The sequence below is a fragment of the Ceratotherium simum genome, chromosome 10 (genome assembly GCF_057802395.1).
Source record: "Ceratotherium simum simum isolate JZ-2026a chromosome 10, ASM5780239v1, whole genome shotgun sequence".
Lineage (NCBI taxonomy): Eukaryota > Metazoa > Chordata > Mammalia > Perissodactyla > Rhinocerotidae > Ceratotherium > Ceratotherium simum.
Genome location: NC_141909.1, coordinates 16,751,432 through 16,770,484, shown reverse-complemented (window position 1 = coordinate 16,770,484; position 19,053 = coordinate 16,751,432). Strand labels below are relative to the sequence as shown.

The 19,053-nt window shown below is 38.5% G+C and overlaps 1 protein-coding gene across 2 annotated transcripts in view; it reads right to left on the bottom strand.

The window, feature by feature from the left end:
- Window positions 1-352: 352 nt before the first annotated feature.
- Window positions 353-19,053, bottom strand: part of DCT (dopachrome tautomerase) — a 37,982-nt gene continuing 19,281 nt past the window's right edge. Inside the window, exons 7-8 of one of the 2 annotated variants that reach the window (XM_087435927.1) lie at window positions 3,479-3,680; window positions 353-573 (exon numbers count right to left, since the gene is read on the bottom strand). In XM_087435927.1, the coding sequence (XP_087292053.1) occupies window positions 398-573; window positions 3,479-3,680 (378 nt within the window). In that variant the 3' untranslated portion in view covers window positions 353-397. The remainder of the gene's footprint in view (window positions 574-3,478; window positions 3,681-19,053) is intronic. The other variant, XM_014781820.2, reaches the window with a different exon arrangement.

Here is a 19,053-nt window from a genome sequence, read left to right as displayed (position 1 = left end):
ACTGGGGTTAAGGAAGATTGAACCATGATCTTGTCCAGGTCTCAAATTACACTAACCTGCAAATTAAAATGAATCCACTCTATTGATTTTTTTTTTTTTTTGATGATCTCAGAACACGAAGAAGCTAAATCAACGTGGGCACTTATGAGATACCACAAATCGTCAGCTCTGCCTTTGTTTGATGGTAGAGATAGCCTCGAGCACTTTAGCTTGAGTTTGTTAAACAAGCAAACCAGACTACAGCTAAGCATCTTCTGTGTTTGGGGTCATCACCACAATAGGAGGAGCTATGCCAAAGGTCTTCAACTAAAGGAAGAAAGTGGGGATTAGTTTGTTCATTGTCAGGGTCAGAACTACAACTTGGCCAGCCTCTCCTCTAGGGTAAGGCATGAGCATCCTAGGCTTCTTCTGTGTATCTCTTGCTTAAATGTGTCTCCATTAGGGGTGTATATCCTCTTCGAAGTCTTCTATACTGAAGGAAAACCAGCAGCGCAAAAAGACCAACCAAAGCCACCAGCATTCCCATAACCACTGAGAGGGCTGTGGTCCAACCTGGAGTTTCTTCAACTGAAATTAAAGCAGAAGAGAAGAGTCTACAATCGGGATTTTCATCAGCTGAATACTGTTAGAAAAGGAAAGAATAAACCCATTTGCCTTTCACATGTATTTTCGTTGATAAAGCAAAACTACACTGGCTAGAATAAAATTTTTCTTCTCCTTCCTCACCAACTATTTATCATATCCACAATTGTTTTCCTTGAAGAAGTGGGAAATGGCATTCCATTATTTAAATACAGCTTATTGCTTTTTAAAAATTTCTTACAATAAATACTTATACAGAATAAACCCTCCAAGGAAGTATATAACTACTTTTGGGAGGTAGAAACTCACTTGTAAAAGTGCATGCTAAAATGGTGTCTGGGGAACTGCAAAATATACAACCCTCAAGTAGAGCAATGCTGCTATTGTCTCTACCTTTTGATAGGGTGGTAAATGTGTAAGACAGATCAGATTGGCTATTACAACAGGAGACATTCAATAACAGGAGCAGATGAAATTTGTACCCATTGAAACAGTTGTGAATAAAATCTGAATCATCCCTATGATAAATCCAATCCTCTACTCAACTATATTTTATAAGCACTCTTCCACAAAATTAATGGATTTCATTTTTAGTATATTTATGCCTATTTGTCATTTCTTTCAAAATTCTCACGGCCAGCTGTTATTAAATTCAGTTTCTCTGACTCAGTTTCTCTTATTCTATACCTTACACTTATCTAAATGTAAAATTCTACCTCTAGTTCTTTTCCTCCAGTCCAACAGAAGGCTCTGACCCATCCTAAAGAGATTCCTCCAAGAGGAATTATTGGCCTCCAAGGCTTATTTCACCTGGCATAATGTCTTCAAGGTTCATCTGTGTCGTAGCATGTGACAGGTTTCCTCCCTTTTCTAGGCTGAATTATGTTCCATAGTAAGGACACAGCACATTTTTTTTATCCGTTCATCCATCGATGGACAATTGGGTTGCTTCTACCTTTTGTCTATTGTGAGTAATGCTGCTATGAAAAGGGTACAAATATTTGAGTACTTATTTTCAAGTCTTTGGGGTATATACCCAGAAGCAAAATTGCTGGATCATATGGTAATTCTATCTTTAATGTTTTGAGGAACTGCCATACTGTTTCCGACAGCAGTTACCCCATTTTACATTCCCACTAGCAGTGCACAAGGATTCCAAATTCTCTGCATCCTCATCAACACTTGTTGCTTTCTTGGTAGTACTCATCCTAATGGAGTAAAGTGGTATCTCATTGTGGTTTCTGCCTAACTTTTAAAGCCCTGAATAATCAGGCCCTTCTCACAGATCCAACTTTAATTCATGGTAATCTTCTACCCAAGCCACAACCAGGCTTTCTTCTCACAGTCCTCTATGTAGATTACATGTGCCTTTCAGAGTTATGTTCTCTGCCCTTTTTCAGTCTAAAAGGCTCCCTTCTTTCCTCACCTACCTAAGATCTATCAATCTCTTTGAATATAGTTCAAGACTCACCTCCTTTCCCCAATCCCTCACTCCCTTCTCCAGCCTGCGGTTACAGTTATGTCTCCCCAGACAGGATTGTAAATTTCTTTGTCAAACCAATAAATGAACGTGAATTTGTATCTTCTAATGAATTAACACATTCTGGGCATATTTAGGCTCTTCATGTATACCTGTTAATTGACTGATGTCAGAGGAGACGGAAGCATGTCAAAATGCACATGCCAAACTTTTTGATTATTATTATGTTCAATCCCAGAGAAAAAAGAAAGAAGTTTCAAAGAGATATCCTCAGCTGCCGAAAGAAAGGAAACTTCAAATCAGTAAGGAGGACAAGCAGTAGTTGATGCAGAACTAGAAGAAAAAGCAGAGAGGTTCCAGGGCCTGCAAGACTGAAGTCAGAGAGAGAGAGAGAGAGATGTGAGCTCAGAAACTGTTGTGATTACTTTGTCAGCTAAGATGTAGGGAAGATGAAATAGATACAAATGAGGAAACGCCACCAGCAGATAGGCTGTGTGTTTTTCAGCTTCTTGACAAATAAGGTATTTTTTACTGTTTTTCCTTTTCTTTTTCAACCTGTCCCAAGACTCCCTAGATGGCACGTGGAGCTACACTGGGGCCTGGGCAAAGAGAAAACTGTGTGTCCCCATATACGCTTATCGAAATATCCTCCCATATTTTGAACCAAGAGGGAAAAGCTAATGAAAAATCTACAATTTAAAAACATGATTTAAAAAACTTTAATTAAAGAACACACACACGAAGCCCCGTGCAGCCCCCAGCAGGGGCAGTGTGGGCTAATCGGAAATAATTGGTCTTGTTACGAAATAACGCAGGGATATAAGACAAACAGCAGCAGCCTGTCTTTATCTAAAAATTTAATAGTGTATTTATCATGGATTTTTTGCATTAATTTTTATTTTTTTAAATATTGCATTGCATTTTTACTTATCTGGATTACTGAATTTTTTGGCCTCCCCTTGACCTTTGTGCTGGAGGCAAATGTTGCACTTGCCCCACCCTAAACCCAGCCCTGCCGTCAAGTGATGATCTCAAAGTCCTGCTGATCCCTGCCCACACGTGGCTAGTGCATTTTGATTTTATCAGTTAGACATTCCAAACTGTGGCCAGTTTTCGATTCATTCAGATAGAATTGTCAAATCAGGTGCAGAAGTAGATACTTCCTCGTGGAATAAGGTGTCTTAACAACTTTCCATTTTCTAAAACAACAGTCATCTAACAAGTCCCTTTTCTGATGTTTCATTGGTAGTTTAAAGACTCATTTAGCTAAATGTATATATATTCCAGAAAATTTCCAGTAAACTTAACTAGACCTGAGTACTTCAGTTTAAGGTCTTGGTTCGCATTAAAAAAAGAAAGAAGGAAAGCTTCTTTAGAAGGTGAATGAATCACCCATTTAGAAGTTGTACTAGTTACCTGGCAGATCAATGGCGTAGCTGTAGCCAAGTTGGTCTGCAGTTAAAAAGAGCTCCTCATTGGTCACCGGAGGGAAGAAAGGAACCATGTTATACATCCGATTGTGACCAATGGGCGCCAGCTCCTGAGGCCAGGCATCTGCGGGAGGATTGAATCTTTTCATCCACTCATCAAAAATGGCATCGGTAAAGGAATGAAGGACCTGAAAGAGAGTTGAACCGGGCATTTAACATTGATCGGTCTGTTCAATCAGATGAATCTGATTGAAGCTTTCTCTAAAATGGAACGAGGTTCTTCTTGAAGGAGGAGCTTCCGTGTACCCAATCTAATCTTAGTGACACAGCCACTTGCATTTTTAGTTAAGTTTTCAAGGATGATGGCCTATCTCTCCAAATAGGACTATAAAACCCTTTGTTAAATGAATAAATGAAATTTCATGTTGCAGACTTAACATTGGTTTGGGGACATTTGAGACCCTCAACAAGTGCGTGTCAATTATTAAAGTTCAGAAAAAAGGCAAGGATGATGAGATACATATTCTAGTCAATATTCAGATGCTTTGGTTTTAACAGAAGAGAAAGAAGAGGATGTATTTACCAGTGTTGTCATACAAATAGACAGTAAAAAAAAAAAAAAGAGAAAATCTCAAATTGGAAATTTTCCTCACCAGGAACACCCTTCTATGTACTCATTTTGTAGCCCTCTCATTTGAATTCTCAGTGTTACACCAGCAAAAGAAATTCTAAAAATGTTGTAATGTGCATAGTGCTCATTTTTATTTTCTTAAGAAAGCTGTTGAAGGCCTTTTCAAATACAGCAATTTTTACGTTTTAAAATATTAACAGCAAAATTTCCACATGTATAGCCCCGATTTCACAAGAAGATGTAAATTTGAGAGTTCAGCCCAGGCTCTATGTCTCGTTCATTCCTAGACTGCAAGTTCATGGAACTCAGGGACAGTGTCTGCTTTTCTTCCCCTCTGTGTCCCCAGTGCCTGTCACCCCAGGGCCTGGAACGTGGAGGCAGGAGGGTACTTATTTCGATAAATACTTGTTAAATGAATTTATTCATCCATTTACCATTGTACCCCAGCGACAGCATTGGTCAAATTATGCTGTAACTTGTTATCTCCTTATTTATCCATTCCCCCTACGAAGACCCCTAACTCCTAAAGGTCAGAGATAAGGTCTTTTCATCTCTGAAGCCTCAGGCTTAGCAGGCAACCTGGACAGAGTAGATGCTTAATAAGAATTTGTTGGCTGATGACCGTGCTGCACAAAGTAGTTTTATTTTTCCCACAATTGAACCATACAGGCCCCTTTCTAGCTGGAGCTGTGTCCTCAGTCTGCAATGCTGTTCCTTCTGTCTTCTGGCATCAGTCTTTCAAGGACCAACTCAATGGTCCCTGTCTTTAATCATACATCTTCCCTGATTGCCCCCAGTCTGGATCCTTCACTCTTTTACACTTCTTAATTCCTTTAATTGTGTTGCCCTTCTGGCTTGTATTACTCTTGTTTATTTAGTAGATAATGTCTTCAAATCACACCCATGGTTCCTCCCCCACCCCTTTACTTGTGCTTAGTTGCCCTTATTCAGGCAACAATGGAGAGCTTTCTACCTGTATTGTCTCACGAGGATATATTCGGGATAGTAAAAGGAATCAAGTGATTTACTAAAGGGATTTTTTTTATGAATAGATTTTTAAAGTTCATGGCAGAGATAATGATCTTATAAACCAAAACATCAAATTATAAGACCTGGGCTTTTAGAGAGAGAAAAGATTTTTTGAATTCTAAAGTCTTTGAGTAACAAAGGAATAAAGGCATAGAGTTTATTGCATCAGCAACAACTTTGGAGGAGACATGATAACGCAACTGATCAATGTTTCCCACAAGTAGGGTTCAGAAAAAGGCATCTTTGAGAAGAGGCATCAGCCCTAGAAAAGGAGCTAAGCGTTAGCTGTTGGTGTAGGTCTCCGGAAAAGGTATCCCATGCCCTAAATCCCGGGAACTCCAGATAAAGTTAGAAGGTTCCCAGAGAGGGAAGTTGTGCTTCATCCTCCAGGTGTGGCCTGGAGAATCTGCCAGCCTCAAATAGAAGTTTCGCCTCAAGCATGGACCCCAAGCAACAGAGGTGGAATGTCTAAGGGTGGCAAACACTGTTGGGTGCTTACCCAATATCCATTCTTCTCTTCTTCCTCAGTAACTTCCTTTGTATTTGGGGTGAAGCAATGTGCCAAACTATCCACGAGATTTAACTGGAGTCATTGGATGGAACTTCTAGGGAAGCTCTTTAAAAGTGATTGTTTCAGCTTAAAAGTCTTCCTTTTTCCCTTTCCATTTCTCCTTGCTACTTCTTGTAACATGGATGTGATGGCTGGAGCTACAGCAGCCATCTTAACAGCCAACAAGCAAAATTAAGAAAAGAAGCCAAGGATGGTAAAGCAAAAAGACAGAAAGTGTCCATTATGACTATGGAGATACTATACCAGCCCCAGACTGCCTGCCACTGGAGCCTTTTACATAAAGAGAAAAATAAACCTCTTTTTTATTTAGGCTTCTGTAGTTTGGGTTTTCTGTTCTAAGCAGCTGAACCAAATCCTAAGTGATACAAGGAAAAAGTATATAAGGGTGTACCAGAATGCATTTTCCAAAAAACACCACACAATATTTTTTGAACTTTTAGATACTGTCTGAGTTCAAGTCAGAGATCAAGTTGTGATTAGAATAAGAGATGAGACTCTCAGGACATGGAAAGATCCAGAGTCAGTGCTGCAAGAGGCAAATAGCTTTTGGAAAGCACCATATTCACCTGGCGCAAAGTGTAAATAATTAAGAAGGAGACAACACTCTAAAGCAATTCATAATTTGGAGAGATAAAAGAACAGGGAAAAATAATAAGGAGAGATTATAGGTCTCAGAAGAGCTATAAAACATTACACAATGAATGGTCTAGTAGGAACTCTTTCCAGAGCACCCAATTAACAGACCGTAGTAAAAAAGGCTAGTGTGCGCCAAGAAGATGCAAAGAATGCAATAAACAAAATGCTACGACCAATAACATATCCACAGGCTAGAAAGAGAAGTGATGCAACGCGTAGAAAGGGCATCTTTGTTAAAGCTGTGGACACTGTTCCTAAGCGAGATACCTTGAATAGCTCTTGAGAAATTAATGGTAGCTTTGTTGGAAACAATTTGAAAATGAGCTCAGTTAATATCTCTGTAAAGAAAGAAAAAATCTCTGTAAAGGCCAAATATAATTTGAGGGTAATAAATAAAAGTAAAAGTGTACTCTAGTGCCTTATATCTGCTGTAGAGATACATAGCTATACTTCAGTATTAAAAATTGAGGGCTTCAGAAATGAGATTACGAATGTTGGTATACAAACCTAGTCTATATTGTTCCAACAAAATAAAGATAGGTACAGGAAGGAAAAAAAACACTAAATTTCAACTTGGAGGCAGTATTGAAGAAACTGCGATGACGTGGGCTTTCAAGGTAAAAGTTTTTAAATGTAACCCTGGCAGAAGAAAGCAAATAAGCAACAAATATTGTGCTTACGGGCATAAAGAAACTTAATAAAATATGGGGAAAGCGTGCATATCTGTCTCAAGATCATTGGAGGATAAAGTTACTATCAAACTTAACCTTAACTTAAATGGCTGCAAATTCAGATTCCTGCCACACTGGTGACATGAGAAGCGCGTTTGCGCCTGGAGGAGGAGCGCCATGGAAACCCGAGGCTGGCTGCAAAGACGCTTGTATGTTACCAAAGACCAGCACACTGTGGTTTCACCACTTGAGTTCATGTGTTACCATCCAGGAGACGTCATTCATAATCAGAGTGGATCTTATTGTGGTAACGTGATAATGCTCTGGTCCTCTGAGACTTTGTACATGATCGCCTAAAAGTCACACAATAGACACACGGTTCCATATGGGAAGTTCCAATTTAAAACTTAAGGTAGAAGGCATAAATAAAAAGTTGGGTCAGAATTTCTAAATGAGAGAATTCCTAAAAAACATATTTAGTCATGCTTGTTATTTTATGGTAATATTTATTTATTCTTGCCTTGTTCTACTAAGGATTTGAAGCAATGTGTAATCAAGATGTTGGTTTTACATTTCCCTAAATAAGCCAGATGTAATAGGCATGAAAGAGTTAAACAACACCCAAGCTTTTACTTAGCTGACTAAGCTCTGCCACAGGGAGGTGGTTACTCCATGCACGGCACATTTAGTGAGAGACAAGAAACAATCATAAAAATGGGACATTTGAGCAATAATAGAGTCTTCTAGGCAGTGCTCAGCCAGGATGGTGTGTGTTTCTTATTTTGCTATAATTTTCTCTCCCTGTTCTTCCCTATCTACCCTCTCATTGCATCCTGAGCAGACAGAATAAAAGATATTTTTCAGGCATTTTGGAGGAGTGACATAGGGAAAGCACCCTTTCTGTGTAGATTTGTATAACAGCATTATTATTATTAAAATATACATATATACATAGAACGTATACAATATACACTGTATACAAGATACAACAGCATGTATACAGAAGGAAATATCAAGAGCATTAGAAATTCAGTTGCTAAATCCTTGAGGAAGAAAGCTTGCAGTTTCAGGATTAAACTTTGAATAGATGCAAACAGGTTCTGCTATTATTATGTCAGCTCTAAAAGAAGTGACCAATTCAGCATACGTCATAGGCAGACAATAATAGGTTGAAGAGAGAGAACCAGGGACATGTTAGAAGAGATTCTAGATAAGAACTGAGATACTCTCAAGCCATTCGTGGCTAAGGAATCACCAAAGCTCTAGGAGAGAGTAACACAAATCAATGCCAGAACCATCTTAGATTCGTATATAAATTGTAGTTTACCATTAGACTACTTAATTTCATCGATAATGAAGCGTAGATAGTTCATCTCTTGGTATAGATTTAGTTCTCAGTAGAGCATGCATTTATCCTTATAAAGTCTAGACTTGAAAAGAACTCCTTCAGGTGCCATTCAGCACCTGCCAAGTTGAAAAACCAAACCATCTCCCAGACTGAGCCTACAGAAATCCTGCCATCCTGGGAGACCCTGTCCAAGCAGGTGGCCAGCACCCTCTCTGACACCTCAGCTCTTAGAAAACTCACCAAGATTTGTGCTACTTAGGAGTTAGTGACTATATATCTCAGTTACTTAAAAATACATATGTTAAGTAAATTTGGCATTTAAAAACACGAATACTTACGCATGATAAAACCAATGCCGTATCTTTTCAAAAGCCAAGTAAAATTATTCAGACCAGCTCCTCACCAGTTAGAGTTCATTCCTATTAATATGATCTAACAGGACTACATTTCCTCAGCTATAATGAAAGTAATTGTAAGGGGATCAAATTAAGAATTGTCTAAACTGACAAAAGGCAAAATTGTAGCTGGAAGACTTAACATAGGGAAATTTTTGAGTAGGAAAGTTTTCTTATAATCTCTGCTGGGCAACTTACTGGTTTATATCACCTTGTGTTAGCCTCTCTGAATATCGCTTTTCCCATATTTAAAACAAGGAAAGTAGTTTACAATACACAGTTTTGTGAAGGTAAAAGATCATGTTTGCATGATATTTAGTTCAGGGACTGGCACAGTAATAGATGCTCAATATTGGAACACTCTTCTAACAAAAATTTATTGAGCATCTACTAAGTCCCAGGCACTGTCTAGAGGTTGGAGACAGTGTCAGTGATCACATTACCTTCCCACAAGCTAGTGAAACCTAGAAAACACATTTTTATGTGAATAGAGTATTGGGTTTTCAAGAAAAATAAAATATCGAAAAAGGATGTTGTATTTTATTACTGATTACATAGAGAACAGACCACTTTCACTAATTCTTTTATGAACTTTTAGTTTTTTTCTCTCCAGAAGTTATTATCCTGTATGAACAGACAGATCACAGAAAAGGAAACACAAATCATTCTTTAAATGTATAAAAAGATGCTGAACTTCATTTATAAGAAGAGAAATACAAATTAAAACCCACTGAAATATTTTCACCTATCAGATTGGCAAAGATGAACAAGTGTAATACACTGTATTAATGAGACAGAGTGAGGGAATTGTCATTCTGCTACATAGCTGGTAAGAGGGAAGATCATTCAGCCTTCTGGAAGGCAATTTGGCATATCTATCAAAATTTCAAATGCATTTATTTAACCTTTGACCCAGCGATTCTATTCTCTCAACTTACCCTACATGTTCATTTATTGCAGCATTGTTTAAAAAGCAAAAGATTAGAAACCACTGAAATGCACACAGTGGGAGACTGATTAAAAATTTCAGGATAAATCCATACTATAGAATCATAATCCATACAAAAGGAATGAGAAAGCCCTTTACGAACTGATATGGAGTGATTTAGAATAAGTTAAAAAGTCTCAGAAGTGTCTATAGTATGCTACCATTTGGATAAAAAAGTGGGGATAAATAAACAAACATATTCGTTTCCATATTATAAAATGTGCCTGGAAGAAGAGGGAAAAATGACAATGGCTAGCTGGAGATGGTTTGATACAGGTACTTCATTTTTTGTCTTTTACATTTGAACGTCTTATGTGCATTATATATATTAAAAATTTTTAATTAAAGAATTTAGGAAACTATGTAACAACCTAAAAACTAAATAAATTAAGTGAAAGTGGGATATCATGTGTAATGTGTGCATTATAATTGCAACTATGTAAAACATAGAAGAATATGAATGGAAATAAACAGGAAACAAAATGAGATGGAACTATGGACATTTTAATACTTTTTTTGCCAATATTTGTGTAATTATAAGTCATTAAAAACTATTAAACCATTAAAAAATTAAAAATTAACATAAAACAATGCTATTTTAATTACTGGAAGTATTAGTCTAACTATGACTTTTCCTTTTTAAGAAAGATAAATAAAATGGATCCATTTTTAAGTGCTTCACTCTCAGGGAGAAAAAAGCAATGTCCTATACACTTCTTTTTAAAAATTTCAATTAAACATACACTAACTCAGAAGTATTTTATACTTGTTATTGTGACCTACTAATTTTACTAATTGTATTGCAGCCTAGAACAGTAGAGTCAGAAGAGGTCTTACAGGATTGTCTTAGTGTAGTCCATCAGATCTTTGTTTTTAGCAACTCATTTTCTTTTTTCTTGCTTTATATGCCTAAGTTAATGGACCCATCTAATCCAATTAACTGTCATTCTTAAGAAATACAAGTGGTGGGGCTGGCCCGGTGGCATAGCAATTAAGTGCGCGCACTCCGCTGCGGCGGCCCAGGGTTCGCCGGTTCGGATCCCGGGCGCGCACCAACGCACCGCTTGTCAAGCCATGCTGTGGCGGCGTCCCATAGAAAGTAGAGGAAGATGGCCATGGATGTTAGCCCACAGCCAATATTCCTCAGCAAAAAGAGGAGGATTGGCATCGGATATTAGCTCAGGGCTGATCTTCCTCAGAAAAAAAAAGAAAAAGAAATACAAATGGTAATAAATTTACTTGTAAGTCTTACTCCATTTAGAATTCCAGTGTATAAGGTAGAGAACACACGAGCTGTTCAATGAGCATTAACCATGCAATCTACGAATCCCCCAGCCAGCAAGGAATGACAGAAATGGAACTTGCCAAACATACATCCAAATATACCCTAAGAATAGTATCTTTAGGAATTGGGAAGAAAATTACTAGTCCCAAATATGTTTCTTCTTGGAAATTAACTCAACTATTTAACTTTATAATCTATTTTCTCTATTTTTTTCTTTTCTAGGTCATATCTAAATTTAATATTGAAGACAGCACTGCTTAGCATTCCTGTGACCTGATCTCATTTTCCATGATAAATGTGTGCATTTCCCTCAATTACTTTAGGAATTATAATTTCAGAGATTGGTTCAGAGTTTTTTCTGTATCTTAACGTTAAACCGTCTTTTACTCATTATTGTGATCACATACTACTTTGCACCTCTCTTGCTTGAAGAGATTTCACAAAAATAATTTTAATAAATGTTGTGTGCAATATATGCAACATATTTGCATGAATTGCCTCATGAATTTGAATTTCCAGAAGCTATAACTCTGTTAACTTAAACGCTTTAGCCTGGCTCTCAGTATGTGAAAAGTCATTTAAGGCTCAAATGGCTTCAACATGAAACTCTTTGTAAATAGCCGACAGTATTTGCGAGTTCTGGAACTAGTGCCAAAAATCATTCCTTCTGTGCCTTCAAAGAAAGCTGTGGCTTTTTGTTTATTTTTTTGTACATAATTACATATACCAAAGAAAAACAAAATTTTAAATATTAAAGGTATTAAAAGTAATGAAGACAAGGATGATTAAACATCTAGTATCTTTGAACTACATGTATGTCATGGAATTCCTCGTCTATAAAGTTGTAATACAGGCTTCCAGCTAGAGCAGGAAAAGTAATATGACTAAAGAATATCCCTACTACAGAGAAGGGACATTGATCCCTTAGAGCAGGGGTTGGCAAACTAAAGCCTGTGGGCCAGATAGGGCTTACCGCCTGTTTTTATAAATAAAGTTTTGTTGGAACACCACGCTCATTTGTTCATGTGTTGCCTCTGGCCGCTGCCATGCTACAATGGCAGAGTTGAGTAGCTGCAACAGAGATCATCTGGCCTAGAAAGCCTAACACACTTGCTATCTGACCTTTCAGAGAAAAATGTTGCCAAGCCTGCACACTTAGTGGGCTTCATCAAAAGGAGGAGATAAGACATAGCAGTTCTTGAGACTTACGATGCTTAAAATCAAATTACTAGGATCATCATTATTGTCATTAGCAGGAGAGAAAGATTTGGGGTATAATCCTCAATTTGCCAGAGGATTCTGCTGTTCTACTCATAATATTTTGGAGTACTGGATAAGGAGTACTGTTAACATTTTTCTTAAGAATATGGATTGTGTGTACAAATTATATAATTGAAAATGTATGTTTTTAAAAAAACCTTATTTAGAGACACATAGTATAGAAAAACAGACATATAGATATACAGCAGAGAAGGTAGACACCAGAAATGCTTGGCATAAGCTGATGACTGTGATGATAGCCAGAAAGAGGATGTGCAATATCAAGCTAGAACCATTGAACAAGGCAGGCATCCTACAGAAGAGCAAAGATGGCTGCGGAGGCCTTACAGGTAAGCCCCCCACCTTATTAAAGGTTGGGATCAATGGTCCACATTCTGACGACTCCTTCGTTTATTGCTACCACACAAATATGCGGGGAGTAACATTTTTTAGAAAGAAGGAACAGCTCCACCAACTGCTCCCATCTCAGGATTTCTTACAGCTCACTCTTACCATGCTTCTATCTGGGAGTCCAGAAAGCTACCTCAACGCTCACACCACCAGGCAAGCTTAGAATCCTTGGGAGCTATGCCTCTATCCTTGCTCTTCACATCTTTTTTTGTACCCTGGGTGGAATAAAAATAATTATCATCTTTAAAATACCTCTGACTTTGTACTTGTCAGTAATTCACCTTAGGGCACAACTGTCTGCTATGGAGAACAAGATAAGGAACCTTAACTAAGGTTTGGAAATTCAAACCCAACAGAGTTCTCTAATTCTTTCCCACTGACTACCATAAAACACACTGATATTTGTATAACATTTGTATTGTACTTGACAGTTTCCAGAGCAGCATCACAATATCCTAACTTATTAGGAGTTGCTTTAAGGAGCACAACATTATTCCCCAACACCAGATCAAGCCTGTGACCCGCACTTTGCAGAGTGGGAAACAGAGGCTCCACGTAGTTCAGTGAGGCTCCTAAGACTGCACAAGTCAGGACTGAACAGAACTGATTGACTTGTAACCCAGTGCTCTTTTGACTATGTTGTGTGGCCTCCCAGGCATCCAGAAAAGCAAACTGCTATAAGCTGATGGTTTCAGGAAGCATTGTGCTATAGAATGAATTGTGTCCTCCTTCCTCCCAATTCATATAATAAAGCCCTAACCCCCAATGTGACTGTATTTGGAGATGGTGACTGTATTTGGAGATGGTGACTGTATTTGGAGATGGGGCCTTTAAAGTGGTAATTAAGGTTAAATGAGGTCATAAGTGTGGGGCCTTGAGATGATAAGACTAGTGTCTTTATAAGAAGACACACCAGCTAGGAGGCAGAGTCAAGATGGCGGTGTAGGGCCGGCCCTGTGGCTTGGTGGTTAAGTGCGTGCTCTGCGATGCTGGCGGCCCGGGTTCAGATCCCGGGTGCGCATTGAGGCACCACTTCTCTGTCCATCCTGGGGCCGAGTCCCACATACAGCAACTAGAAGGGTGTGCAGCTATGACATACAACTATCTACTAGGGCTTTGGGGGCAAAAAATAAAATAAATAAAATCTTTAAAAAAAAAAAAAAAAAAGATGGCGGCGTAGGCAGACTCTGAACTCACCTCCTCCCGTGGACACAGCCAATTTACAACTACTCGTGGAAAAATTACCCCTGAGACAGAACTGAAAACTGGATGAGAGGAACTCCTGCAACAACGGACAATTCTAACTGGGGTAGAAGAGGCAGAGACTCCCTTCCGGAGAGGAAAAACGCCGCCTTCACAAGCCGCCAGCTGCACGGCCGCCGGGAGCAGCTCACAGGTACGCAGCCTCCCTGGAGGCGCGGGGCCCTGAGCCGGGGAGCGCCCCCGCTGTGGGCATTTTGTGGACTCAGCACAATTGACACCAGCGGCATAATATCTGACTTTGCCTGCTACTAAAGCATTGGGGAGCACCCCCAGAAAACCCGGTTCAGAAAGAAACTAGAACTGGCTCTTAAAGGGCCCGTGCACAAACTCACCCATTCCAGAAAGCATCCTAAAATCACCAGAAAGAAAGGTGCACAGTGCTTTGGTGAGAAGAGACTCACCTAATAGGCCCTGACTGCATCTCGGTGAGGGGTGAGACCTCTCCAGGGACTGGGACGTTGGCGGCGGCCATTGTTGTGGCCTGGTGTGAGCGTGCTGACACAGACGCCATTGGAGTTCTCCCTGAGGCCTGCTAGCCCAGGGTCTGCTCCACCCACTAGAGCACCGATTTAATCCAGCTCAGCCAGGGCAGGCAGCCCACCCTAGAGACTGGCCCCACCTCCCTGGGCGCCTATAGGGAGAGCTAACAGGCCACAATAGAAGGACACACATAGCCCACATAGGGGCCACCCCTGGAACATTGAGAACTGAGGGAAGCACACTGGAAGCCTCCGAAGGCATCACTTACATAAGGTCACCTATCCAAGAGCAGGAGACGTAGCTGACCTACCTAATACGTAGACACAAGCACAGGGAAAGAGGCAAAATGAGGAGGCAAAAGAATACATTCCAAGTAAGGGAACAGGACAAAACCCCAGAAAAGGAACTAAGTGAAACAGAAATGAGCAACCTACCCGACAGAGAGTTCAAACTAAGAGTGTTAAGGATGCTCACTGATCTGGGGAGAAGAATAGATGAACTCAGTGAGAACGTCAACAAAGAAATGGAAGATATAAAAAAGAACCAATCAGAAATGACGAATACAATACTGGAAATGAAAAATTCATTAGAGGGACTCAAAAGCAGAGTAGAGGATACAGAAGAACGGATCTGTGAGCTGGAAGAAAGACTTGAAGAAATTACCCAAGCTGAACAGGTAAAAGAGAAATGAATTAAAAAGAGTGAGGACAGTCTAAGGGACCTCTGGGACAACATCAAGCACACTAACATCCGTGTTATAGGTGTCCCGGAAGGAGAAGAGCGAGACAAGGGGGCAGAGAATCTATTTCAAGAAATAATAGATGAAAACTTCCCTAACCTAAGGAAGGAAACAGACATCCAGGTACAGGAAGCACAGAGAGCCCCAAACAAGATAAACCCAAAGAGGCCCACACCAAGACACATCATAATCAAAACGTCCAGAATTAAAGATAAAGAGAGAATTCTAAAAGCCGCAAGAGAATGTCAAGTTACATGCAAAGGAAACCCCATAAGGCTATCAGCTGACTTCTCAGCAGAAACCTTACAGGCTAGAAGAGAATGGCACGATATATTTAAAGTGCTAAAAGGAAAAAACTTACAGCCAAGAATACTCTACCCAGCAAGGTTATCATTCAAAATGGAAGGAGAGATCAAAATTTTCCCAGATAAGCAAAAATTAAAGGAGTTTGTCACCAAGAAACCAGTGCTACAAGAAATGTTAAAGGGACTGATTTAAGGGGAAAAGAGAAGACCACAAATAGGAAAAATTATCTATTTCCATGATTAGAACGTAATGGATACAAATGCACAAAAAGAGGTTAGATATGATATCAAAAACATAAAAGGAGGGAGGAGGGGAGTTAAAGAGTACAGCTTTCAGACAGAGGTCAAACTAAAGTGACCATCAATTCTGTATAGAAGAAGTAAGGAACAGAGAAGAACTACTAAAACACTGAGAAAAAAAAAAAAGTTAAAAAATGGCAGTAAGTACATACTTATCAATAGCTACTTTAAACGTCAATGGACTAAATGCTCCAATGAAAAGGCATAGGGTGGCTGACTGGATAAAAAAACAAGACCCATATATATGCTGCATACAAGAGACACACTTCAGACCTAAAGACACTCACAAACTGAAAGTGAAGGGATGGAAAAAGATACTCCATGCAAATGGCAATGAAAAGAAAGCTGGGGTAGCAGTACTCATATCAGACAAAATAGACTTTAAAACAAAAACTGTAAAAAGAGACAAAGAAGGGCATTATATAATGATCAAGGGAACAATCCAACAAGAGGATATAACACTTGTAAATATCTACGCATCCAATGTAGGTGCACCTAAATATATAAAGCAATTATTAACAGACATAAAAACAGAAATAGACAGTAACACAATAATACTAGGGGATTTTAAACTCCACTTACACCAACGGATAGATCATCCAAACAGAAGATCAATAAGGAAACATTGCCCTTAAACGACACACTACAACAGATGGACCTAGTAGATATATACAGAGCATTCCATCCAAAAACCGAAGAATACATGTTCTTTTCAAATGCACATGGAACATTCCCCAGGATTGATCACATATTAGGCCACAAAACAAGTCTCCATAAATTTAAGAAGATTGAAATAATACCAAGCATCTTTTCTGACCACAATGGTATGAAACTAGAAATCAACTATAGGAAGAAAATCAGAAAAGCCACAAATACATGGAGATTAAACAAAATGCTACTGAACAACGACTGGGTTAACGAAGAAATCAAAAAAGAAATCAAAAAATACCTGGAGACAAATGAAAATGAAAATACGACATGCCAGAATTTATGGGATACAGCAAAAGCGGTTCTAAGAGGGAAGTTTATAGCGATACAGGCCTATCTCAACAAACAAGAAAAATCTCAAATAAACAATCTAACAATGCACCTGAAGGAACTGGAAAAAGAAGAACAAACAAAGCCCAAAATCAGTAGAAGAAGGGAAATAAAAAAAATCAGAGCAGAAAAAAATGAAGTACAGACCAAAAAACAACAGAAAAATTAATAAAACCAAGAGCTGGTTCTTTGAAAAGATCAACAAAATAGACAAACCTTTAGCTAGACTCACCAAGAAAAAAAGAGAGAAGGCACAAATAAGTAAAATCAGAAATGAAAGAGGAGAGGTTACAATAGACACCTCAGAAATACAAAAGATTATAAGAGAATACTATGACAAGCTATATGCCAACCAATTCGACAATCTGGAAGAAATGGATAAATTCTTAGAATCATACAACCTTCCAAAACTGGATCAAGAAGAAGTAGAGAATTTGAATAGACCAATCACCAGTAAGGAGATCGAAACAGTAATCAAAAACCTCCCCAAAAATAAAAGTCCAGGACCAGACGGCTTCCCTGGTGAATTCTACCAAACATTCAAAGAAGACTTAATACCTATTCTTCTCAAACTCTTCCAAAAAATTGAGGAGGGGGGGAAGCTCCCTAACTCATTCTACGAAGCTGACATTACCCTGATACCAAAACCAGAAAAGGACAACACAAAAAAAGAAAATTACAGGCCAATATCAGTGATGAACATCGATGCGAAAAGCCTCAACAAAATACTAGCAAATCGCATACAACAATATGTTAAAAAGATTATACACCATGATCAAGTGGGATTTATTCCAGGTATGCAGGGATGGTTTAACATTCGCAAATCAATCAACGTAATACACCACATTAATAAAATGAAGAACAAAAATCACATGATCATCTCAATAGATGCAGAGAAAGCATTTGACAAGATACAGCATCCATTTATGATAAAAACTCTGAATAAAATGGGTATAGAAGGAAAGTACCTCAACATAATAAAGACCATATATGAGAAACCCACAGCTAATATCATCCTCAATGGTGAAAAACTGAAAGCTATCCCTCTAAGAACAGGAACCAGACAAGGATGCCCACTGTCACCACTCCTATTTAACATAGTATTGGAAGTCCTAGCCAGAGCAATCAGGCAAGAGAAAGAAATTAGAGGGATCCAAATTGGGAAGGAAGAAGTGAAACTGTCACTATTTGCAGATGACATGATTTTATATATAGAAAACCCTAAAGAATCCACCAGAAAACTTTTAGAAGTAATAAACGAATATGGTAAAGTTGCAGGATACAAAATCAACATACAAAAATCAGTTGCATTTCTGTACACTAACAACGAAGTAGCAGAAAGAGAAATTAAGAATACCATCCCATTTACAATTGCAACAAAAAGAATAAAATACCTAGGAATCAACTTAACCAAAGAGGTGAAAGATCTGTACACCGAAAACTATAAAACATTTCTGAAAGAAATTGAAGAAGACACAAAGAAATGGAAAGATATTCCATGCTCTTGGATTGGAAGAATTAACATAGTTAAGATGTCCATACTTCCTAAAGCCATCTGTAGATTCAATGCAATCCCTATCAAAGTTCCAATAACATTTTTCACAGAAATAGAACAAAGAATCCTAAAATTTATATGGAACAACAAAAGACCCCGAATAGCTAAAGGAATCCTGAGAAAAAAGAACAAAGCTGGAGGTATCACACTCCCTGATTTCAAAATATACTACAAAGCTATAGTAACCAAAACAGCATGGTACTGGCACAAAAACAGACACACAGATCAATGGAATAGAATCGAAAGCCCAGAAATGAACCCACACATCTACGGACAGCTAATCTTTGACAAAGGAACCAAGAACATACAATGGGGAAAAGAAAGTCTCTTCAACAAATGGTGTTAGGAAAACTGGATAGCCACATGCAAAAAAATGAAAGTAGACCCTTACCTTACACCATGCACAAAAATTAACTCCAAATGGATTAAATACTTGAAAGTAAGACCTGAAACTATGAAACTTCTAGAAGAAAACATAGGCAGTACGCTCTTTGACATCGGTCTTAGCAACATATTTTCAAGCACCATCTCTGACCGGGCAAGAGAAACAATAGAAAAAATAAACAAATGGGACTACATCAAACTAAAAATCTTCTGCACAGCAAAGGAAACCATCAACAAAACGAAAAGACAACCTAACAATTGGGAGAAGATAT